Source organism: Petaurus breviceps, unplaced genomic scaffold, assembly GCF_028583685.1.
Source record: "Petaurus breviceps papuanus isolate PSGF00001 unplaced genomic scaffold, PetGlider_PUasm1.0 90925, whole genome shotgun sequence".
Classification (NCBI taxonomy): domain Eukaryota; kingdom Metazoa; phylum Chordata; class Mammalia; order Diprotodontia; family Petauridae; genus Petaurus; species Petaurus breviceps.
The window spans coordinates 11,813,693-11,837,155 of NW_027187380.1; the positions used below are offsets into that span (position 1 = coordinate 11,813,693).

Genomic DNA, 23,463 nt, shown 5'->3' on the forward strand with positions numbered 1-23,463 from the left:
TTTGGGGACATATTTTTATAAGCTAGCTAGATAGGATGTGAAGAGGAAAAAAAGCTTTTTTTTTTGGTGGGGGGTTAGTTGTCTGTTGCTCCCAGCGCTGGCTGGTCTTAAGCCCTCCAGAGAGGTAACAGCCCTCTGTGGGTGGTGGAGGGCGGGACCCCAAATACCCTGGGAGCTGACAGCCTTCTGGACAACCCACAGTTTCAAGATAACTTGGATGCTGTCAACCAGACGCTGAAGAAACTGAGCTCAGACCTGAACACTAAGTACCACCCTACCCCTGGAGACCCTCCTGGAGCATTGTCAGACCTGCTTCGGCAGCTGGAGGTAAGACCATCCCCAGCCACACCCCTTGGGACATCAGAGACAGAAAACCACCCTGTCCTCACCCAGCGTCAGACTATAGGGTCACACAACCAGAGGACGTCAGAGATGGCATGAACCCCAGAGATAAACCAACCAACCTCCCCTTGTTTTATATGAGAGCAAGGTAAGGCCCAAAGAGGGCAAGGGATTTATCCAAGATCGGAATTGGCTATTTTGCCTAACTACCGTAGAGAGTAAATGAAATTGCTTTCCCAAACATCAATGTTATACCACCATCCTTCACTCTACTCTGCCCATTGTGTGCACATATACACCCATCCTCCATGCATATATACACCCATACCCACACATACATACCCCCCACATATACACACACCACACCCAGACCCACACACACATACACATATGTGTGTATATAAAATACACATATACACATACATACCCCACACCCTCATACATATATATACACACACACCATGCACACCGACATATACATATACATACACACACATACACACCTATACCCACATATAGACATACATAACACTTATACAACCCCATCCACATACATACACATATACATACCCATACCCATACACACTAATACCCACTCATACCCCCCACACAGTCATACACCCCACACCCACATGCATACATACCCACCACACCCACATACATACATACATATACACCCATACTCACACATGCATACACACCCATACACACACACACAAACACCCACTCAGACCCCCATACACACATACATGCCCACACCCCCACACACATAAACACACATATACATACACACAAATACACACCCTTCAACAAGGTCCCAGGAAGAATGTAACGTGACTGACCTGGCTGACCACAGTGAGTCTAAAATGGTAGTGAGGCTTGGGGCGTGGCGGGGGGGTGGGGATCTATAATCCAGCAATACACATTTATTAAGTATTTATTCTATGAAAGATACTATGCTAGGCACTGGAAATACAAAGATAAAGGGAGATGGTCTCTGCTCTCAGAAAGCTTACATTCTAAAGAGGAAGCTAACATATTCATAATATATTCCAGTTGGGGAGGGAGGGCACTCACTGGCAGCTCTGGGAAGGGATAAGGAAAGGCTTCATGTAGAAGGTGCCACTTCTGCTGACTTAAAGGAAGCCATAGATTCCAAGAGGTGGAATTAAGGAGGGAATGTATGGTAGGCATGAGGTCAGCCAATACAAAGGCACAGAGATGGGAGATGGGGCATTGGGTGAGGAAGAGCAAGGAGGCTCTTTTGGATCATAGAGTGGGTGAACAGGTTGTTGGGGGTAGTAATATTCAGTCATTTTCAGTTCTGTCCAATTCTTCCTAACCTCATTTGAGGTTTTCTTGGCAAATATACTGGAGTGGGTTTGCCATTTCCTTCTCCAACTCATTTTACAGATGAGGAAACTGAGGCAAACAGGGTTAAGTGACTTGCTCAGGGTCACACAGCTAGTAAGTGTTTGACATCTGATTTGGACTCAGGTCTTCCTGACTCCAATCTATCCACTGTGCCACCTCGCTGCCCCTGTGCAGAGGGGAGTAATGTATAAAAAGACTGGAAAGATAGGAAAGGGGCCTGGTTGTGAAAAGATGTAAATACCAAACACAGGATTTTATTCTTGATCCTAGAGGTAATAGAGAGACACTAATGCTTATTGGGGAGGGAAGAAGAAAGAAGGTCAAACCTGAGTTTTAGGAAAATCACTTTGGCAGGTGTTTAAAGGGTGAATTAGAGAAGGAGGCTAATGACTATGGAGTATCCAGTTAGAGATATCCAATGAGTAGTTTGTGATATGGGGCTAGAGTTCAGGAGAGAGGCTGAGAGTTAGGGGAATAGAACCCTCACAAAAGCCGATGAGGGCATTAAACGAGAGATTATAGAGACAGGAGATGGAGCCTTGGAATGGTAACACAGAGGATAGATTAGCAATGAAAATGGAGTAAGAAGGTGATCTATGAGGAACAGTCCTTGACTGACATTCTTTGGGGGATGGGGAGGAGGTCCTAGGGAGGCTTAACTCCAAATTCTAAGATTTCTGGTCCAAGTCTTCCCTGGGTCAGCTTTCCTCTCCCTTCCTTGCACCCACAGGCTGAAGAAAGGCAGCTAAATACATTGGAGAAGACCATCAAGGACCTGAAGAAAGAAGGCCAAGAGATTGCCCCCCTCCCTCTACGAAGGACCCATCTTGTGAATCCCCTCCAGGTTGACAGCATCTGCGACTGGGACTCTGGTGATGTAAGGGCAATGTTGCTGGCGTCCCTGGCTTTACACCCTGCCACTGAGTCAATAAGCACTTGTTAAGTGCTTATTGCAAAAAAAAGCATTTGTAAGCAAACAAAAAGATAGTTTATATACCTGATAAATAAAAATAATCGACAGATTACAGATGAGGAAAGGCACTAGAATTAAGAGGCATTGAGAAAAGCTTCCTGTAGAAGGCCCAAGAGTGCCTGGTACCCTCCAACCCCCAGCTCTAGTGAGTGGGGAGCAGAGTCCCCCACAAGGAGCTGGCCCTGGGAAGGCACTGTGTTGAAGGGGGCCCACTTGTAGCCTAGTACTTGACTTTTTCAGACTAGATCCACAGAAACCTCCGTCAGGACTCGGTCTCTTAGCACTGTGCAACAGCTTCAGTCAGCCAGTCAATCAACAAGTATTTTTTAAACTCTCCCTATCTGCCAGGCACCGTGCTAGTGCTAGGGACACAAAGAAAGGCAGAACACGGTGCCAGTCTTCAAGGGTCTCGCAGCCTTGTGGGAGAGACAGTGTGTAAGTAACGAGGCACGTCCAAGTTGTAATCAGAGGAGAGGAAAAACAATCTGGGGGGGGGGGCCTAGGAAAGGCCTCCTGCACGGAGCGGTATGAGCTGAGTCTCAACAGAGAAAATCAAGGAAGAAGGCAAAGGGCAGAGCATTCCAGGTATGGGATACAGCCAGTACAAAGACATGGCGACAGCGGCTTGTCGTGTCATGTTTGAGGAACCTGGGCTCCAGACTCCTGCTTAAAACACAAAACAAACAAGAACATCTCTCCCCCATCTAGGTGCAGCTATTCAGGGGAGAGAAGTACACCCTGAGGGATAACCGTGACCCCCACACCTGGGTGGTGGAGGGCCCAGCTGGGGAGTCCAAGAGAGTCCCAGCTGCCTGCTTCTGCATCCCCCCGCCTGACCTGGAGGGCATGGCCAGGGTCAGCAGGTATGGTGGTGGTCCAGAAGGGTAGCTTCTTGGGACAGGTAGATTCGGATCTCCTAACCTCCCTGGCCCCTCCCTTTAACCTTTCCTCCCCTGCCCCTCAGTGCTGGGCCCTGTGGCCCATATGCAACAGTCTCTCCATACCTCCAATTGTCCACTCCCTGCCCCTTCCCTTTGGCCAGCTAGGTGGATGCACCATTTTCCAGATCCACAAAACTGGGCTCAAGCCAGAGGCTCCTTGGGTCTCTGAAGGCTCGCCCACCCTAGTACACTCCCCTAGTTCTCTTCATCTTACTTTGGGTTTGCCTGGGTCAGGATACAGTTTTATCAGCAGTGGAGGGTGGGAGGAGGGGCCTCTGCCTGCTCCCACAAGGGCACTGAGGAAGGACGGAGGGAAGAGAGGGTGGGAAAGAAGGGAGTTATCTTCTCATCTACCTTCGCATCCCAGGCTAGAGTCTGAGCTGCAGGCACTGAAGCAGAACTGTAAGGACCTCCAGCGCAGTCTGATGGCCAGTACCAGTGAGCTAGTACGGCCCAACAAGCAGGGTATGGGGGCACAGGGACCAGTGGTGTTACCAAGAGAGTATGGAGGCCATAAGGGGCTGGCTACTGCAGTGGGGTCCATAGGACATGGGGGGAGCATCTGGTAGAGGAAGGAAGCCAAGAACCCTCAGCTTCCATGACACCCTCAACTCTCTCTAGCTGAAAACTACTCACAATTCTCCACTTAACTGTATCTTTACTTCCTTTAGATTCATCTCACCTGACTCCAAACATAGAGTTAACTCTTTTGATTCTAGCATCTCTAGAGCATTTTAAGATTGAAAAGTATTTTTAACAAATATTAATACATTTTATCTTTGTAGCCATCCTGGGATGCAGGTGTTATCCCCCCTCCTTTTTTTAGAAATGAGGAAACAGAGACAAACAGAAGTAAAATGACTTATCCAAGGTCACATAGCTACTAAGTGTCTGAGATGGCACTTGAACTCAGGTCTTGCTGCCTCTATAGGCAGTGATATGGCTCAGTGGATAGAGGTTTGGGCCTGGAGTCAGAAAGACCTGAGTTTGAATTTGACCTCAGATACTTACTAGTTATGTGATCCTAGGCAAGTCATTTAATCTCTGTTTGCCTTAATTCACTGGGGAAGAAAATGGCAAACCACTCCATATCTTTCCCAAGAAAATCCCATGGACATCAATGGCGTGCATGGGGTCACAAAGAATCAGACAGGACTAAATGACTCAACAACAACAAACTTCCTGACTCTAGATCAAGTGAACCACCAGAGAGAGATGCTAGAGCCAGCTCTCATGAACTTGAGAGCCCATTGTTAAATCTTCATTGTGAGCATTTATACCTCAGAAACCGGCAAACATGACAAATCAGGGTCTGATTTATTGTTTTTTAGGAAATTTGGGGAAGACTTAGGAAAATGATGGAGGAAATGTTATAATGAAGATTAAGTTTCAAAGTGTGTCATGGCATTATTTTCTCAAAGAGCTGTTCATTAAACATTGACCAATATATTGAAACTTACTACCCACTGTACCACTTACATGCCTTTTTTTAAAATTTATTTTCATTCTACCCTCAACAATCACCAAATAAAGTAGATGTTTTCTATATACATAATAGAATAGAAAAAGAGAGTTGCATGTGAAACATTAGTCTGAAAGTATAGCCTGCTTTAAAAGAAAAGTCTATATTAAGTTCTACTATAGCTTTCTTAGCTGTCCTACTTGTCTGTTCTTTCTGGCCTTTTGTCTATTCTCTATTCTGAATTTCTTTTGCTCTTTTTTTTATTTTGGAGGGGGGAAGGGTAGGGCAATTGAGGTTAAGTGACTTGCCCAAGGTCACACAGCTAGTAAGTATTAAGTGTCTAACTCAGGTCCTCCTGACTCCAGGGCTAGTGCTCTATTCACTGTGCCATCTAGCCGCCCCACTCTCTATTCTGAATTTAAAAAAAAAAAAGAATTTTCAATGACACTCTTTTCCTTTTCTTCATTTTGCTATCCCCTCCCTATGTTACTGCTCACTGTCCCACTCCCATCCCATTGGGAACAAAAGAAAAACTAAAACAAAACTCTAGGAATAAATGTGTGTAGTCAAGCAAAACAAATTTCTATAGTGGCCACACCTGAAAATCATACCAGGAATTCCTCCCTCATCTACTTTATTCCCTCTTCTCTGTTCTCCGAAGACTGATTTGCACAATCTGGTGGTTACTATGCTAGGGATGTGTCAGTCACATCCACACAGATAAGGGGCCACATTCCTATTTCCCCAGAGATTCTTTTGTCCTTTATCTCTTCCATGCTTTATTATGCCAAATATAGGGTTCTGTTCATACCTCTGCACATAATGGTGACTGTTCCTTGAGAATGAAGTAGGAGAAGGGGCGGAGGGGGGGGGGGGTTGAGTAAGGAGAAGGGGATCCTGGGAGTTGAGCCCTCATTCATCCAACCTCCTCTGTCCTAACCCTCTCCACCAGCCCCCTCAGGCACTGCATCAGTCAACCCCCAAACCCAGAAGCTGCTGACTCGGCTGACTCAGTTGGATAGTGACCTAAACAAGATAGAACATGAAATTCTGGGCTGGGTCCGTGCCCCCCTAAACCGCAATACCCCTCTGGATGACCTCAACACTCGTATCCGGAGCCAGGAGGTGGGTGAAGCTATGGGAGTCCTGTTCTGGAGGGATGGGGTGATGGAAATCAGCCATTCATTCCACCAATAAAAATGCTTACTATGTGAACAGCACTATGCTAGGTTCCATGGGGGGATAAATAAGACATAGTCCTTCCTCTCACAGAACTTACAGTTTAGTAGTAGGAATGACACATATACCAACAACATTAAGAGACAAAATTGCCATAAATGAAGTACAAAAAAAGTATTATGTGAGTTGATTAGAAAGAGAAATTCCATCTGCTTGGAGGAATCAGAGAAGGCTTTATGAAACTGGTGACATTTGAATGGGGCCTTGAAAAAGGAATAAGATTTCCATCGGAAGACATTGGGGAGAGAGATTTCAGGCAATCGACAAAGTCACCTACAGAGGTGAGAAAATGCAGGACAAATTCAGTATAAGGGAAAAAAAAGCAAGTGGTCCTTTTGGTGGGAGTGAGAGGCATGTATATAAAGATAAGACTAGAAAGGTTGTTTGAGGCTTTGAATACCAAACCAAAAAATTTGGAAATGACAGCTGAGGAATGTTATTCTGTCAATGCTTTATAGAATAGTTGGGGAGTTGGGGAGACCTTTTGGTGTTACAAGAGGAGACATAAGGAAGATTGAAGTTACAGTGGTGACAGTGGGAAAGGAATGGAAGGAGGAAGCCAATGCCAGAAATATTTTAGTGATAGAATTGGCATTATTTGGTGCCTGTTTGAAGCTAGGGAGGAAAGGAAGAGTTGAATCAGTCAACCAGATTTCAGGTCAGTGTAGTTGGTGTTCTTAACAGAAATGGGAAAATATGGAGGAAGAATTGACTTGTTGGAAGAAGATGAGTTTTGATTTAGGAAGTTCCAGAGCAAGGGTTCTTACCCCCCCCCTTTTTTTAGCACAGTTTGTGCTAAAATCAGCATGAACCAACTTGAGAAAGCCAATTGTTAAATTTTTCAACATGAGCATTTATTTATACTATTGAAATAATGCTACGAATTGAGGATTGATTATCATTTTGTTGATTCCTAGACTTAAGAAAGTGATGGAGAAAATGTTAATAATAATGCAGATTAAGCTTAAAAGTGTGTTATGTGTTTTGGGAGAACTGGTTGTTATATATTTACCAGTGCCCCAGCATGGACCCTTTGAGGATAACATTTTTAAAATACATAAAATACATAGCATGACAAAGGAAGACAAAGGTTAGTGAAAATAATGGTGTGATTTTTTTTTCTCATCCAGCTCCACAGACCCACTAAACTATTAACCCCAGTTTAAAACCTTTGTGCTAGCAGGTCATCCAGGTGAAGGTGAAAAGTAGAATTGGAGCTTAGAAGGAAAGCTGAGCTTCTAAAATCCTATGGTGGGGGTAGAGCGGGGGTGTTTGTGTCGAGTGTTAGTTGAAGGCAAGCAATGAGATGAGAGGACCAGGAGAGAGAACTTAGGAAGAGAAGAAAACAGATTGAGGCAGAGCCTACATTTAGCAGGTGTGACTACATTTAGGGTTGGGAGGAGGAAGAGCCAAAAGAAGGGACTTTCAGAGAAGTAGGAGAACCAGAAGGGTGACGTGTCATGCAGCGCCGGAGCCAGGAGTTTGGACACCTGAGTGAAATTCAGTAGAGCGAGGATGAGGATGGAGTGTCTGAGGCAGGACCATTACTATGCACGAGTGAAGGAGAATGTGTAGCTAGAGATCAGGGGGGTTAATGATGTCGAAGAGCTAGGAGCCTACAGAGTTTGACAGGAGCAGAGGTTGGGCTGGAAAACACTGTGAGTCAGATTGTTGTTGCTGTTTGGCCTTCATTCCTGAAGAGGACCAAGACATCAGGGAGGTGATGCCATGACATGCAAGTGAATTGGATTTAAGTGAGGGAGGGCTGTGCAAGGTCACCAGCCTCCCTTTCTACTCCAGAGCCAGCTGGGTCCAGTGGCCAGATATAGATCACAATCACTGGAGATGACCTCCGAGTCAGACACTAACCCTACCAGGGAGGAGAAAATGACCTGAGAGTCCATAGAAGACAGCACAAGGATCTGGACAGGATGGAGTGGATGTAAAATACTTAAGGGATGGTGGCAGAGGAAGGTTCTGAAAGTGGAGGTGGGGAGCAAGTAATAGACCAATTCTGTCTCCTGATCCTGGGTGTCAAGGGAGTAATCATAAGAAGGAAAGGAGGGAGTGAGGAAGGGAAGGACAATGGAAGAGAGGGAGGAAGGAAAGTAGAAGGGAAGGGAGGAAGAAAAGAAAGTAGAAAGCAAGGAAAGAAGGAAGGAAGGAAGGAAGGAAGAAGGAAGAAAGACAGGAAAGGAGGATGGGAAGGAGGAAGGAAAGGAGGATGGGAAGAAGGAAGGAAAGGAGGGAGGAAGGAAACAATCATTTATAAGTGCTTATTATATACTGGGCTCATAGAGCCTCATAGATCTAGGGCTGGAAGAGATTTCAAAGGCCATCTAGAGTTAATGTCCTCATTTTAAAGATAAGGAAACTGAGACCCAGGGAAGTTAAGTTAAGCTCAAGGGGTCATATAGATAGTAAGTGTCAGAGGCAGGATTCAAACCCAGGTCTGCTAACTCCACAGTGTTCTTTCCACTATATCGTCATGTTTCCCAGGGTATGAGAGGAGAAGCCAGCCAGCCTTGGAGAGGGTGCCAGCCAAGAAATGTGGTATCTCTGGAAGAAAGTTAGGTTTCAGGGAGCAACAAAAGATGGAAGGAATGGGAACAGAAGAAGTGAAGAGGAGTTTGTTAATAGCAAAGGAAGATGCCAGAGGGCATAGTGGAAACAGACGGGGCAGAGGAGGCTAGGGTTGAGGACAGGTAGGGGCAGGGATGGTGTTGGCGGACAGGAATATAACTGTTTTACCACCAGTCCCCATGGCTGGTCCCCTGATGATTCCAGGTATGCTACCTAGCATGGGTTCCCAGAACAGATAACACATGAAGGACAGGCCATCCCAGTGGAAAGGTAGGCCCCAGAAGAATTGATACTCCCTAAACCCAGCCCCAGGAAGGGTTGGGAAGGTGGTGGATCCCAAAAGCATCTGCTCCAGGAAGATGATCCTAGCTTATCGCTTGGGGCATGTCACCGCCTGATTCATTCTCCCTGGATATCATCATGGTTCTTATGCCTCTTCTTTGCTACTTGAGCTTTTGGCTCTTCCTCCCGGGATGCTGGGGTGGCATCTGGGGAGGTGAGTAAGGGATCGTGTAGGCTGGACAGCTGCTCCAGGAGTGGTTAGAGAGAAAGTACACCACCCCTTCCATCATGTTGGGATCTGGAGCAAAGCCCCATGGCCCCATCTTAGTTCCAACTTGATGTCATGGAAGTCGAGGGGTTCTGGTCAGCAGAATCTAATGCTGTCTACATCATCATCATGGTACTTGAAGGCTGCCAGGAAAATGTCTATTAGAGTTAGAATTATAAAGGATATACCAAGTTTTAACAGCTTAAAATGGCACAAAGGTCTTTGGGACACCCTGAATATAAGTATTTATATAGAGTTATTTAAGTGCAGAGGAGAATGTCAACCAAATTTGGAAAGGCAATCTATGGAGCCATTTCCAACTAGAGAAGGGAAGTTTGAGGAGAGAAAGTGGTATTTGAGTTGGGTTTCAAAGGATTCAAACAGGCAAGTTGGATCTTCTCACTTAAAGTAGAGGGTAAGGTCATGTATTGAGAATGAGGGAGATAGGGAAGGGTTGATACTCTGGGTGCCCTCTTCTGTGCATTCTCCAGCTTATTAATGTCATTCTGGAGCAGCCCAGGACTGAGCACAATGCTCCTAATGAGGTCTGACAAGTTTTACTCTTTTTTTTTTTTAAGCAATCAGGGTTAAGTAATTTGCTCAAGGCTACATGGCCAGTTATTTCTGGGTGTGGTGCTGAGTGTCTGAGCCCGGGACTTGATCTCCAGGTCGTCCCAACACTGGAGCCGGTGCTCTTACTTGCTGAGCCACCTGGCCGCCCCTAAGCAATTGGGGTTAAGTAACTTGCTCAAGGTTACACGGCCAGGTGTTTCTGGGTGGGTGCTAAGTGTCTGAGCCCGGGATTTGATCTCCAGGTCGTTCTGACACTGGAGCCGGTGCTCTTACTCGCTGTGCTACCTGGCCACCCCTGACAAGTTTTACTCTTAAGCACAATTTGAGCAGAATTAATTGGTGCTCAGCCCTGCAACTCCTTTCCTAGTACTCGTAAAGGCATAGATTACTCTCCTCCCACCAGATCCTTGGAAAATGTCTGATTATTCTGGGTAAGGGCGGGGGAGAAAGGGGGAGCCCCAGTGCCAATGGGGCCCTTAATGATGAAGCGGTAAATGATAGTTAGACTACAGATTTAAGAATTCTTGGGTCCAGGTGGCGCAGTGAGTGAAGCACCAGCCCCGGAGTCAGGAGGACCCGAGTTCAGTTCCGGCCTCAGACACTTAACACCCACAAAATAAAAACTAGCCGTGTAACCTTGGGCAAGTTACTTAACCCCAATTGTCCTCCAAAAGGCAAAAAAAAAAAATTCTTGGGTCCACAGTGAACATCCATGCGTGTGTCTCTCTCTCTACAGAATGCCACCCGGAGGCTACAGGGTCTTGAAGCAGAAAAAGAGGCCACCCAGAAAGAATGTGAGTCTTTCCTGTCCTCTAAGCCAGCTGGGCCCACTGTGCTTCACCTGCCAGTGACTCTTAACAATGTCAAGAACAAATACAACGATGTGCAAGTCCTCTGCAGTCTCTATGGAGCAAAGTGAGTGTTCTTAGATGTCATAAATGGGAACTGGCCTGGGGAGAAGGATGCGGCAGGTGGCCAGTAGGGATCTATGATTCTCTCCCCTCTTCTCTCCCAGAGCAAAAGCAGCCCGTGCTTTAGAACAGCAGATCCAGGCATCAGACAAGGTGATTCAGGGCTTTGAATCTAACCTGGTCCAGGAGGCCCCCATCGCTGCCAGCCCTGGAGCACTGCAGAAACGAATCAGTCACCTGCAGGTGAGGGGGTCTGGGTGGGCAATGGTGTGCTAAACCAAATAGATGAGACTAGTGAGAGCAGCCTGCCTGCAATGCAGCCTTGCTTGTGTGGGAGTGGATGGGAAAGGTATGCAAAGAGGAGGCCAGTGGAAGGGGCTGCCTATGAAGCACGTTGGGGCTGAACCTGCTCCCACTCCTTTAGGGGCAAAGGCGAGAGTTGTTGGAGCAACAGTCCTGCGTACTGGGCCTGCACCGGGAGCTGAAGGCAACCGAACATGGCTGTGGAGCATTACAGAACAACTTCCAAGAATTCTGCCAAGACCTGCCCCGACAGAGGCGTCAGGTGCAAGGGCTCACTGACCGCTACCATGCTGTAGCGGACCAACTGGACCTTCGGTGAGGGGGAGGGGCTGGCTGATAAATGTAAGAAGGCAGAGACCATTTATATGTTCTCTTGAGTCAGAATTTTCTCCTTCTGCCTTAGTTCTTCTGGTCTATTAAATTGAAAGTCTCCACTGCCCCTAGCACCCATGGTACTCCCTAAACCCAGCCCCAGGAAGGGTTGGGAAGGTGGTGGATCCCAAAAGCATCTGCTCCAGGAAGATGATCCTAGCTTATCGCTTGGGGCATGTCACCGCCTGATTCATTCTCCCTGGATATCATCATGGTTCTTATGCCTCTTCTTTGCTACCTGAGCTTTTGGCTCTTCCTTATGCCTTGGCTTGGGTCCCCAGGCTGAGCTTGTCTATTCTCCTATCCCCATTTCCCAGGGAGAAGGCAGTACAAGATGCCAGCCTCATCTACCAGCAGTTCAAGAATTACAGTGAGAACTTTCGCTCCTGGATGGAGCACCTCCCTCACAATGAGCTGGGGCCCACTGATGGGCCCAGTCAAATCAACTATAAGCTGCAAGCTCAGAAGGTGAGAGGGGACCAAGGTAGAATGATGCTCTCCAATGAAAGGAGGCAGCCACGCCACTGGGTAGGGGCTTCATAGGCTTGGGACACTGCCAGGAAGTGCCAAGAAAAAGGCATTGAGTACAGGCTACCTCTGAGGGAGGCCAGCCCTGTGCAGAGGCAGAGCTTTTTCCGTGCTCCCCAACTCTGGGTGAAGCCAATGAGAGGCAGCATGGTCAATGAAACAGGAGCTGGGTTTGGGTCAGAGGACTGATTTGAATCCTGACTCTGTGTGACCTTGGGCAAATCACTTAACTCCTCTGCTTCTCAGTTCCCTCATCTATAAAGTGAAAGGGTAGAGGGTAGAGGGAGTGGAGGACTAAATAAATAGTGTTTCATTTCCTTCTAACTTTAAATCTTTGAGCCTATGAGCTGTTTCTGTACGTGTCTATATGTGTACGTGCTTCCCCCTGGTGGCCATAACTGGAAAATGTCCTGGTCCAACTCTTGCGAGGTCAATGGAGAAATTCAGCTAGAAATTCTTCCAGGGTTCTCCCTAGTCTCCTAAGGCCCAGATCAGCACTGGATGGCTGGAGGTGTAGAGGGGTCTTGTCCATCTTCCAAGGCTGTACAACTTCCATACAACACCAGACCAGGCAAACCCCCAGGATACACCAGAGTTCCCTTACCTCCCTTCCTCAACCCCAACATTTAGAGGTATAGATTAATCCGCAGGCTACCAGGGAAATGCCCTATTGCCCTCCAGGGGATCCAAGCCTGTCTGAGATACCAGGTGGCACAATGGATAGACTCCTGGGTATATGAGTTCAAATTCTCATTAAACATATTAACCGTGTGGCCTTGGACAAATCATTTAATCTCTCTGTAAAATGAGGGGGTTGGACTCCATAATCTTTAAAATCCCTTCCAGCTCTAAATCATATTCTAGGGTCTGCAAGAAGGGTCTAGCGCAAGATTAGAGCTAGTGAATTAGAAAGAACCCTAGAGGGGCAGCTAGGTGGCGCAGTGAGTAAGAGTGCTGGCCCCGGCATCAGGAGACCCGGGATCGGTTCCAGCCTCAGATACTTGGCACCCACACAAAAATAACTGGCTGTGTAACCTTGAGCAAGTTACTTAACCCCAATTCCTTATTAAAAAAAAAAAAAAGAACCCTAGACCCTGAGTCAGAAGATCTGGGTTCAAATCCTTCCTCTGCCTCTTACTAACTCTGTGACCTTGGGCAAGTCACTTAACTTCTGGGTCTCAGTTTCTTCATCTGTAAAATGTGGGCTTGTATTTCATGACCTCCAAATCAATGATTCTCTGATCACTAGTCTTAGATATAGTTCCATAGCGGGTATATGAAGTATTCCTGGCCATTCATTATCCATATAGCCATCCTGCTGGTGGAATGATGGAAGACATGAAGTGTAAGGAACATATCTCTGTCTTTGCTATCATTAGGATCCTGTTCCCTTTGCTCGTTGCCCCAGGAGGGTCCCTAGAGGGTGAGAAGAAAGGATTTGAGATTCTTTTTGGCTCAGGAGTCAGCTCCCTTCCATTCCTGGGCTTTTGCTGACTTTTCTTCTTTCTTTCCTAGCGTCTGGTACAGGAAATTCAGAATAAAGAGAAAGACAAAAACACAATATTCCACCTATCCCAGGACCTACAAACTGCTCTCCAAGTAAGTGTACTTCCTCAGCTTTGTTCCTCCTCTCTCTCTTCTCCAAAAGATGCCCTCTCCCTCTCCTTATCCCTCTGACTGCTAGGTTTTTGCGATCCCCTCCCTCTCCCTTACAGGACTATGAGCTTCAGGCAGACAAGTACCGTAGTTCCCTGAACCCCACACTGACTGCATCTGCCCCCAAGAGACCACGGATCAACCCTTTGCAGGACAGCATCCAGGCCCAGGTAAGGATGGGTCACAGTCTCCATAACTGTGCTTCTCTCTTCCCAGTCTACTCTTCCCCCATAGATTTGTAGGCCTGGTCCTTCCAGGAATGGCCATTCAAAGAACTGACTCCATCCTCTGATTTCCTCCCTCCCCACCTCCAGGAGAAGGATGTAACCAAGCGCTTCACTGAAGTTGCTGCCAAAAAGCAACAGCAACTGAGTCAGCTGGAGTTTGCCAAGAAGGTGTTGGAAAAGGTACCAAGATGCTCCTTAGGGTCCTTTACTGGCACAGCTCTCCCATTCAGAGATAATGTGCCCATTCTTATGATAGCATCTGGGAACCTCCCCTGTCAATTCAGGATACTTCCTGGACACTCAGTGGTCCAGTCTCCCTAGGGAATTCCCTGCCCATGGCTTTCCATAGAGACACATCCCCTTTCTTGGTCTGCAGCTCCTGTTGGACATAGATCTTGAAAGTGTCTCTCTATAGGCACTGGACTCCCTTCCTGTGGGGATGAGGCCTCTTTCCCCCCCAGTAATGCCAGCCTATCCCAGAAAAGATTCACACTGCCCAAACTGGGGAAGCAGAAAATGGAGAGGGGGGAAAATCATAAGAGGCCATGAAATGTTTCTTCCCAGGGATCCTTGTCATTTGAAAGTACAACATAGAATTCTCTCTTCCTATTGTGATCAATCAGCTTAGACTTCTCTAGAGGGCACACAAAGAGCGAATGATATGGGGGATGTTAGGTTTTATGCTTTTTGGAAGGTTAGACAGGTAGCAGGACAGGGGTGCTCTACTGGCTGGCCTCATGAACATTTACCCAGCCTGTTTGGAGGGTATTCCACCTGGCTTCAATCCCCTCTAATTTGCTGATTTCTGAGTGTTTTAGGGCTTCAGCCATGCCTTCCCTTAACACACCAAGGGGAGGAGTCACTGACCTAACGGGGTGGGAAAGGAAAGGTTCCTCTTCCTGGTCCTTCATGCCACATACACTTTCCCCTCTCTTGCTCTACAGAAGGAAATCAATGAGGCTATCCAGCCAGCTCATCACCCCAAGCAGTGGTCTGAGAACCAGAGCCAGGGGGACAGAGAGTCAGAGACACAGGCACTGAAGGCCCAGCTGGAGGAGGAAAGGAAGCGGGTGGCCCAAGTACAGCAGGAACTCCAGGAGCAGAGGCAGCAGCTGCTGCTGCTGAAGACCCAGAAGCCTGTGGAGAGGCTGGAGGAAAAGGAAGTGGTAGAGTTCTACCGAGACCCCAAGCTTGAGAGCAGCCTGTCCAAAATGAAATGCCAGGTGGAGGAGGAGGGCAAGAAGTGGGCCAGCATGAAGGCAGACCTGGAGGTAGTGAACCGACAGGTAGCCCAGCTGGAAAAGGAGAAGAAGAACATTCAGCCCCATCTACTGACCAAGGAAGTCACCCAAATCAAGAGGGATCCCACCCTGGACAGCCAGGCAACCCAGATCCATGCTGAGATCAAACATCTTCGGGGAGACAATGCCACCATCTCTGCCCAGCTAGAACAGCTAAAAAGAGAACTAGTGACTCTGGAACAGAAGGAGGCAAATGTGAAGGAAAAGGTCGTAGTGAAGGAGGTGGTCAAGTTGGAGAAAGACCCTGAAATGGTCAAGGCGTCCTGGGCTCTGAAGAGGCAGATCGAGGAGGATACTGGCCGCAGGAAGGCAACAGAGGAGGCAATGGTCAAGTTGCGGGCTCGTGCCCAAGAGCTGGAGCATCAGATCAGCTCTTTGGAGCCCAAGGTCATTGTGAAAGAGGTGAAGAAAGTGGAGCAGGACCCTGGACTCCTTAAAGAGTCTGTCAAACTAAGGAACCTCATTGAGGAGGAGAGGAAGAAGAACATGATGCTGACCAGGGAGCTGAAGGACCTGCATAGCAAGTACAGCTTAGTGGAAAAACAGAAGCCCAAAGTAGAATTCAAGGAGAGAGTCAATGAGATCTTCCAAGTGGATCCAGAGACGGAGAAGGAGATTGCTCGGCTCAGAGCAGAGCTCCAGGACACCACAAATAAGAGAAGTGCCATTGAGAAGGAGGTGGAGGGAACCCTACCAGAACTGACCATCCTCCGGGCCCAGAAGCCAGCTGTTGAATACAAGGAAGTGATCCAAGAAGTGGTCAAACATGAGAAGAGCCCAGAGATTCTCAGGGAAATTGACCAGCTGAAGGCCCAGCTCAATGATCTGGTCAACACCAATGGCCGGTCTCAGGAGCAGCTCATCCGACTGAAGGGGGAGCGGGATGAGTGGAAGAGAGAGAGATCTAAGGTAGAGACCAAGATGGTGAACAAAGAAGTGATCCGTTATGAGAGTGACCCAGTGCTAGAGAAGGAAGCAGAGCGCCTCCGGCGGGAGGTGCGTGATGCCACGCAAAAGAGGAGGGCAACAGAAGATGTGGTCTACGAGCTGCAGAACAAGTACCTGCTGTTGGAGAGGAGGAGACCTGAGGAGAAGGTGGTGGTCAAGGAAGTGGTGGTCACCCAGGTGGACCTGAAGCTCCATGAGGACCACAGCCGCCTCAGCCGTAGCCTGGATGAGGAAGTAGCCAACAGGCGGAAGCTGGAGCGTGAGGTACAGCAGCTCCAGGCCACAGTGGAAAAGAAGGAGAACCTCCTCAGTTTCCAAGAGGACCGTGACAAAAAGCTAGCCATTGAGAAGGAGCTGCGGCAGCTGAGCCTAAGGATCCAGGAGATAGAGCAGCGGCCTCCTGCGGTGCAAGAGAAAATCATCATGGAGGAATTGGTCAAGCTGGAGAAGGACCCCGATCTGGAGAAGTCTACAGAGGCTCTGCGGCAGGATCTGGACAGTGAGAAGAACCAGGTGATGGACTTACACCGGGAGTGCAAGAACCTGCAGGCTAAAATTGACATCCTCCAGAAGACCAAGTCTCAGGAAAAGACCATCTACAAGGAGGTCATCCGGGTGGAAAAGGACCAAGTCTTAGAAAATGAGAGGTCCCACGTGTGGGAGCTGCTCAGTAAGGACCGTACTGCAAGACAGAATAGGGAGGAGGATGTGCGGAGACTCAAGGAGAGGATAGAGAGGGCTGAGGCACGGAAGAGGACCTGGTCTCGAGAAGAGGCCGATCTTCAGAAAACCCGGAACCAGGCCAGCCAGGAGCGAGCAAAGCTAGAGAAGGAAATGAGGGAGCTTGAGAGGCAGAAGCAGGAGAGGGTGCTGTGCTTACAGGAGGAGTCCAAACTGCTCAGCCAGAAGACAGAAAGTGACCGGCAGAAGAGGGCCCAACGCGGACAGGAGCTCTCTCATCTGGAGGAGGCCATTCTCCGAGAGAAGGACCAGATCCATGAGAAGGAGAGGACTTTAAGGGACCTCCAGCTAAAAGTGAAACAAGAAGAGATGAGTCAGGACACCCAAATGAGAGAGACCAACCTTTCCACTAAGATCTCCATCTTAGACCCAGAGACAGGGAAAGATATGTCACCATATGAAGCCTATAAGAGAGGCATCATTGATCGGGGACAGTATATCCAGCTACAAGAATGGGAATGTGACTGGGAAGAGATCACCACCATGACCCCATGTGGAGAGGATTCTGTCCTCCTTGATAAGAAGAGCGGGAAGCAGTACTCCATTGAGGATGCCCTCCGCTGCAGAAGAATCACCAAGGAGGAGTACCATCTCTATAAGGATGGCCACCTTCCTATTTCCGAGTTTGCTCTCCTGGTGGCTGGAGAGACCAAAACTTCCCCGCTCTCCATTGGCTCTATCATCTCCAAATCACCCCTCACCTCACCATCGCTGGCCTCCCATACCACCAGCATTTTCTCCCCTGGTTCCTCACTCGGCCTCGGTGATGACACCTTTCCCATCGCAGGTATCTATGACACAGCTACTGAAAACAAGTGCAACATCAAGAACGCTGTGGGCAAGAAGATGCTGGACCCCATCACTGGGCAGAAGTTGCTTGAGGCCCAGGCAGCAACAGGAGGCATCGTGGACCTCCTGACACGGGAGCGCTACTCTGTCCACAAGGCCATTGACCAGGGGCTGATCGAGAACACTTCCACTCAGAGGTTGCTCAATGCCCAGAAGGCCTTCACTGGCATTGAAGACCCCGTCACGAGGAAGAGGCTTTCAGTGGGTGAGGCTATCCAGAAAGGCTGGATGCCCCGAGAGAGTGCCCTGACTCACTTGCAGGTTCAATACCTCACTGGAGGACTCATTGATCCCAAGAGGACAGGCCGTATCCCTATTCCCCAAGCCTTGTTGGCTGGCATGATCAATGAGGAGCTAGCTCAGCTCCTCCAGGATGAATCCAGCTATGAAAAAGAATTGATCGACCCCATCTCCAAAGAGCGGCTAAGTTACAAGGAAGCTATGGCCCGTTGCCAGAAAGACCCGATGACTGGCCTGCTGCTCCTCCCTGCAACACAAGAGAGCTACTGTTCCTACCGCACGGCCTCCCCTTCTCAGCCACGCTCTCTGTGCTAATGGATGCCATGCTAATGTGCTAATGGATCCCTCATGCATGCCATGCAGGCAGGAAGGCATGTATTAGAGGTCATATATCTTTTTTTAGCTAAATAAAATTCCCTTTATCCTCCAAAGGCAGCCAGATCCCTAATCTCTCTTTGTTCAAATGATTTCTCATGAAAAGTGGTCTCTGTATCTGAGCTCCCCTGCCTTAGGTGATTAACCATATCTCCCTAGCCCCAGAGGTTGGTGTGACTTTTCCTACACTCTCCAACCCATTGCATGCAATAAACTCTCCCATTGTCTCAGTGGCTGGGCTGTCATTAATTGAAACATGGGATAGATTTGCCTGGTTGTGGCAGGGAGGGTGGGGACCCAGGCTGAGAATTGAAAACACTTCTCCCAGGTCAATGGGAGAGGCTCTGCTGCCTCTGATTCTGGGTCTAGGACAAGTTGTCTGGGATGAGATTCAGAAAGGGGAATACAAACTCTGTCCCACTGAAATAACAGTGACCTCCTGCCTCCCCTGAATATCTTCTCCCCATTTTATTTGTTGTCTGTGCTCTGTACATCTCAATCTCTTTTTGCACAGGGTATAGGTTCTTAATCGTTTTTGTGCCCCCTTCTTGGAAAACATTTTTAAATGCATAAAATAAAATGCTTAGGGTCACAAAGAAAACAAATTACATTGAAATAGCTATCAAAATATATTTTTTTTAAAGTTCACGGGGCTGAGATGAATCTAGCGCAGACTCATTCTATGTCAGATTACTCTGGCCCACTTGTCCAATACAAGTGCCACAAATACTTAGGCTCCTTAGGAGTCTACCCATCATGGTGAATCTTTAATAAACTTTGTTTTACTTTGGCTGAAAAAAAAAGTTCACAGGCCTCAAGTTAAGAATTCCTGGCCTACAGACTAACTTCAGCTCTCTAGTGAGTCATGCTGACTTTTCCCTTCCCTGTGGTCCCTTTCCACTGAAGGGACAGACATCACGAAGCTTAGAAATGTCATTTTTATTTCTTATTCTTAAATCTAAGACCAAATGAATGCAATTACATCATAAGTAAACAGTTAACTGCTGAAAACACACCCAATTCACATACTTGCCACTGACCATGTAAGGAAAAATTCCCCTCTCCTCTAACTCTTCTAAATGGAATTAAACTCTTTCCTAAATAGTTTAAACCCCAAAAGAACAGCAGGGGGACTGGATGTGGGGTGCAGGAACAGAGTCCCCTCTACCTTGTAATTCTTGACTTGAATGTAGAGTTTGGGTTAAGTTTAATGATGTCAAGAGATCAATTCCTAAGGAGGAGAGCAAAGCAGATTAAGAAAAAAATTGGCCCTCTTTCTCTGAGCACCCCCCACCAGTATTCCTAAGTACAAGGGAGCTGCTCCCTCACTTCTCCTTCTCCCTTATGAGGCAGCTGTGCCCTCCACTCTGAAGTGACACTGTCAAACCCAACGAAGAACATGGGAACTCTCATTAACCTGGTAGAGGGACTGGTCCAAACCTAGCCCCTCGTGGTCCCCAGGCCACAGCTGAACCTAGACATGAAGCCCACCATGCCTATAATTCCTCCCCAACATTAGGGAAAGGTGGCTAGAGCTGTAGCTGTAGAAGGGACTTGGGGTATTGGGCCTGAGAAAGGAGGGGTAAAGGGGCATAAGCTGGACACCCATCCCCTTCACTGGCAAAAATGCTCCAGCACACACTGGTGTGGGGCTGAGCATGACTTGCAGGTGGAGAAATAGTGATGTGTTAGAGCTGCCTTGGCTGAGATGCGCCTGTTTGGGTCATACTGCAGCAGCTGCTGTAAAGGAAGGAGAAAAGCATGTTAAGGCCCCCTTCTGCCTTCTTCCCCAATCACCCCGGACTGTGGTGAGGATAATGAGGATGAAGATGAGAGTGCACAGGCTTAGGCCCAGAGAAGTTGTAGGCCATCCCAACTAACCCCAGGATTTCTTCTAGAGGGAAGCTGTGTGGAGAGAATGTCAAACAGAAAATAACCTGCTAGAAGAGTTGGGATGGGATTCAATTTGGGAAGAAAAAATGTTGGAACCTGTAGAGAGATTTCTAACAACTGTGGATGAGTCAACCAACCTCTCCTGCTTCCCCTGACAGCTCAAGTAGGGACAGGCTCTTCTTTATGAAAAGGTTAGTGTCTCTGGGAACCTGAAAGTGAGCCTGTGGAGTATGGAGGTCCAAAAAGGCCCTTGAGGGTGACTCTTGTGGCTCATACCAGGTCCAGCCAGTCCCTTGCAGTTTTCTGCCTCAGTTTCCCTAGAGTCTTGCCTTATTAGTATAGAAAGTACTCCCCTCATGCTAATTTCTATGGGGCATTTGGGCAGCTAGCATAGGCATCAGAAAACAATATTAATCAAATGTGTATCCCTTTAAAGTTTGCCAAGTACTTTACACACACTGTCATTTGATCCTCAAAAAAATCGTTAGGTAAGTGTTATCATTATTCTTATTTCACAGATGAGGAAACTGAGACTCAGAGTGGTTAAATCATTCAGTTTCTTTATCATAAATAAATTTAAGAGGGTTCCTTCCAATTTTATGTCAGTGATATAGGTGCTATTATTATCCCCACTTTGTAGATGAGTAAACTGAGATAGAAGCAGCTACATGGCTCAGTGGACAGAGCACTGAACCTGGAGTCAGGAAGGCCTAAATTCAAATCCAGCCTCAGACATTCACTAGCTGCATGACCCTGGGCAAGTCACTTAACCTCTGTCTGCCTTAATTTTGGGTTCAAATCTTGACTCATATACTTACTAGTTGTGTGACCCTAGGTAAATCACTTAACTGCTCTGAGGATCAGTTTGCTCATCTGTAAAATGGGGATAATAATAGCACCTACTCCTTTGTGAGCATCAAATGTAAAGCCCTTGACAAACTTTGAAGTGCCATTAAAATGTTAGCTATGTTTTTGTGGGGGAAGTGGTTCTAACTAATGAGGCAGGGATGAGCAAGTTAAATGCAGGAAATAAAAAACAGATGGGCTTGGCTGATTGGACTGGCTCCTGCCAAAGCAGGCAAAGTTCCTCACCCTAATGGACCAGATTCCAGAGCAACAGCTGGAGGCAGACACCCTCTTTTCCATCTTTCATTCACCTACCATGAGCAGGTCTTTGCCTTCTGGGTCAAGGCTAGGCACAATCTCCTCTATCGACTTCTTGTTCCACTTGGGGAAACTCCCCTTATAATCTGGCAGCTGGGTGACCCCTGGCCACATGGCCTCACTGGGTGTGCCCAGGGTCCGAAAAATTCGGAACAGCTGGTCAATTTCAGAATCCCCAGGAAACAGGGCCCTGCGCATCACCTGAAGGGAGAGAAGTGGCCTCCTTGTTACCCCCAGGGCCTACTTCCTTTTTCTACTCTCAATCCCCCTCAAAGCAGAATCCAACACAGAGTAAGCTTCTAGGGCTTGGGGAAAGTCAAAAGTAGAACCTTTTGAGCTAACCTGTTCCCAGAGCTATGCCTAGGGATTCTGTAGCTGTGAGGTATGGCTAGTTTGCTCAGCCCACCGGCTAGCCCAACTCCTACACTACCCAGAGGACTGAGCCTAAGTTCAACACAACACCTCCTGGTGACCCTCCTTTGTCTCCCTTTACCATCTCTGCAAAGATGCAACCAATGCTCCAGACATCCACGGCTGTTGAGTAGAACTTGCATCCCAGGAGAATCTCAGGAGCACGATACCAGAGGGTTACCACCTGTAGAGGCAGAAGCCAGTGCCACTCTGGGCAGCCCTGGTGGTTGAGTAGCAGTCCAGCCCACACACAAGAAGAGCTTTGCTCCCTAACCCAATGGTACCTCATGGGTGTAGGTACGCAGGGGCACGCCAAAGGCCCGGGCCAGCCCAAAATCAGCCAGCTTGATGGCACCTAACTCATTGATGAGAAGGTTCTGGGGCTTGAGATCACGGTGGATGACCCGATGAGAATGGCAGAAATTCACCCCCTGGAGCAGCTGGAAGAGGTAGCTCTAGAACAGAAGGGTGAGAAGGCTTAGCAGGAGTGTAGCTGGGTCTGGGTGGGTGGGAGGCACCACCATGCCCACCCTCTCCTATCTCATGGTACCTTGATCAGGTGCAGAGGGAGTTCTGTGGCTGCAGCTGAGTCCATATATTTCTTCAAGTCCTGGCTGAGGAACTCAAACACCAGGTACAGCTTTTTCTCACTATGTACCACATCTAGCAGCCTGGTGAGAAGACTCCAGTCACAAAAACTAGCCATATTCCCAGTCAGGGGGAGGTAGGGTAGGGAGAGCCCCTCCTTCTCTTTGGCCTCTCCCCTCCAACTTACCTGACGATATTGGGGTGCTTAAGTTCTTTGAGAAGGGAGATCTCCCGAATGGCGGTGCTTGGGACACCCTCAGTCTCCCTGCAGTAAGGAATAGGTTGCAGGGGTGGCAGGAGCTATGGGGGCAGCTTATGGTTTGAGGGGCTCTTCATTTGAAATGACCCCCCTCCCCCCACCTTGGAGGCAGCTGACTTTCTGGGCATGAGAACAACCCCAGCTGTCTCAAGCAGGTGTCTCCAGCTTGGCCTCCCTGGACACATCCATCCCCTGGTGTGAGGAAGGCCCCAGAGGGACAGAGCTGGGGACAATGCTCCCCGGGGCACAGGAGAGAAGCTGAATCTACAAGTGGGGGGCTGGGAAGAGGGGAGAGTGGCAACGTCTGAGCCGGGTGCGGGGCCTGGGGGAGGCAGCCCCCGCACTCACGAATCCAGGCGGATCTTCTTCAGGGCCACCAGCTGCCCTGTCTGCTTGTTCCTGGCCTTGTACACCACCCCGTAGGTGCCCTCCCCAATCTTCTCCACCTTCTGGAACACGTCCATGCCAGCACTGCTGCCTGAGGGACAGAGGGCCCGCCCTGAGCATCCCCAGGCCCAGCCCACCCCCAGAACCCAGGGACCCAAGGGGCTGCGGCCTGCCCGGGGCTCCTCCCACCTGCCTGGGGGACAGAGGACCTGTCAGGACCCCTCCTGCCTGCCTTCGGCACAGAGGGCCCACCTTGAGCATCCCAGGGCCCAG

General features: G+C 48.3%; 2 protein-coding genes across 8 annotated transcripts in view; one reads left to right on the plus strand and one right to left on the minus strand.

Annotated features, from left to right (window-relative positions):
• The window catches only part of EVPL (envoplakin), a 40,273-nt gene extending 21,552 nt beyond the window's left edge, over positions 1-18,721 (plus strand). For both annotated transcript variants that reach the window (XM_069076333.1, XM_069076334.1), the window contains exons 10-22: positions 202-327; positions 2,447-2,593; positions 3,398-3,552; positions 3,998-4,095; positions 6,045-6,217; positions 10,774-10,952; positions 11,053-11,191; positions 11,373-11,566; positions 11,941-12,091; positions 13,667-13,750; positions 13,867-13,977; positions 14,122-14,214; positions 14,979-18,721. In XM_069076333.1, the coding sequence (XP_068932434.1) occupies positions 202-327; positions 2,447-2,593; positions 3,398-3,552; positions 3,998-4,095; positions 6,045-6,217; positions 10,774-10,952; positions 11,053-11,191; positions 11,373-11,566; positions 11,941-12,091; positions 13,667-13,750; positions 13,867-13,977; positions 14,122-14,214; positions 14,979-18,428 (5,100 nt within the window). In that variant the 3' untranslated portion in view covers positions 18,429-18,721. The remainder of the gene's footprint in view (positions 1-201; positions 328-2,446; positions 2,594-3,397; positions 3,553-3,997; positions 4,096-6,044; positions 6,218-10,773; positions 10,953-11,052; positions 11,192-11,372; positions 11,567-11,940; positions 12,092-13,666; positions 13,751-13,866; positions 13,978-14,121; positions 14,215-14,978) is intronic.
• A 687-nt stretch (positions 18,722-19,408) lies between these two features.
• Positions 19,409-23,463, minus strand: part of CDK3 (cyclin dependent kinase 3) — a 36,010-nt gene continuing 31,955 nt past the window's right edge. For 4 of the 6 annotated variants that reach the window (XM_069076339.1, XM_069076343.1, XM_069076340.1 and 1 more), the window contains 7 exons: positions 23,152-23,281; positions 22,732-22,809; positions 22,507-22,627; positions 22,241-22,411; positions 22,039-22,140; positions 21,543-21,746; positions 19,409-20,228 (listed from right to left, as the gene is read on the minus strand). In XM_069076339.1, coding sequence (XP_068932440.1) covers positions 20,103-20,228; positions 21,543-21,746; positions 22,039-22,140; positions 22,241-22,411; positions 22,507-22,627; positions 22,732-22,809; positions 23,152-23,281 — 932 coding nt within the window. In that variant the 3' untranslated portion in view covers positions 19,409-20,102. The remainder of the gene's footprint in view (positions 20,229-21,542; positions 21,747-22,038; positions 22,141-22,240; positions 22,412-22,506; positions 22,628-22,731; positions 22,810-23,151; positions 23,282-23,463) is intronic. The other 2 variants (XM_069076344.1, XM_069076341.1) reach the window with 2 other exon arrangements.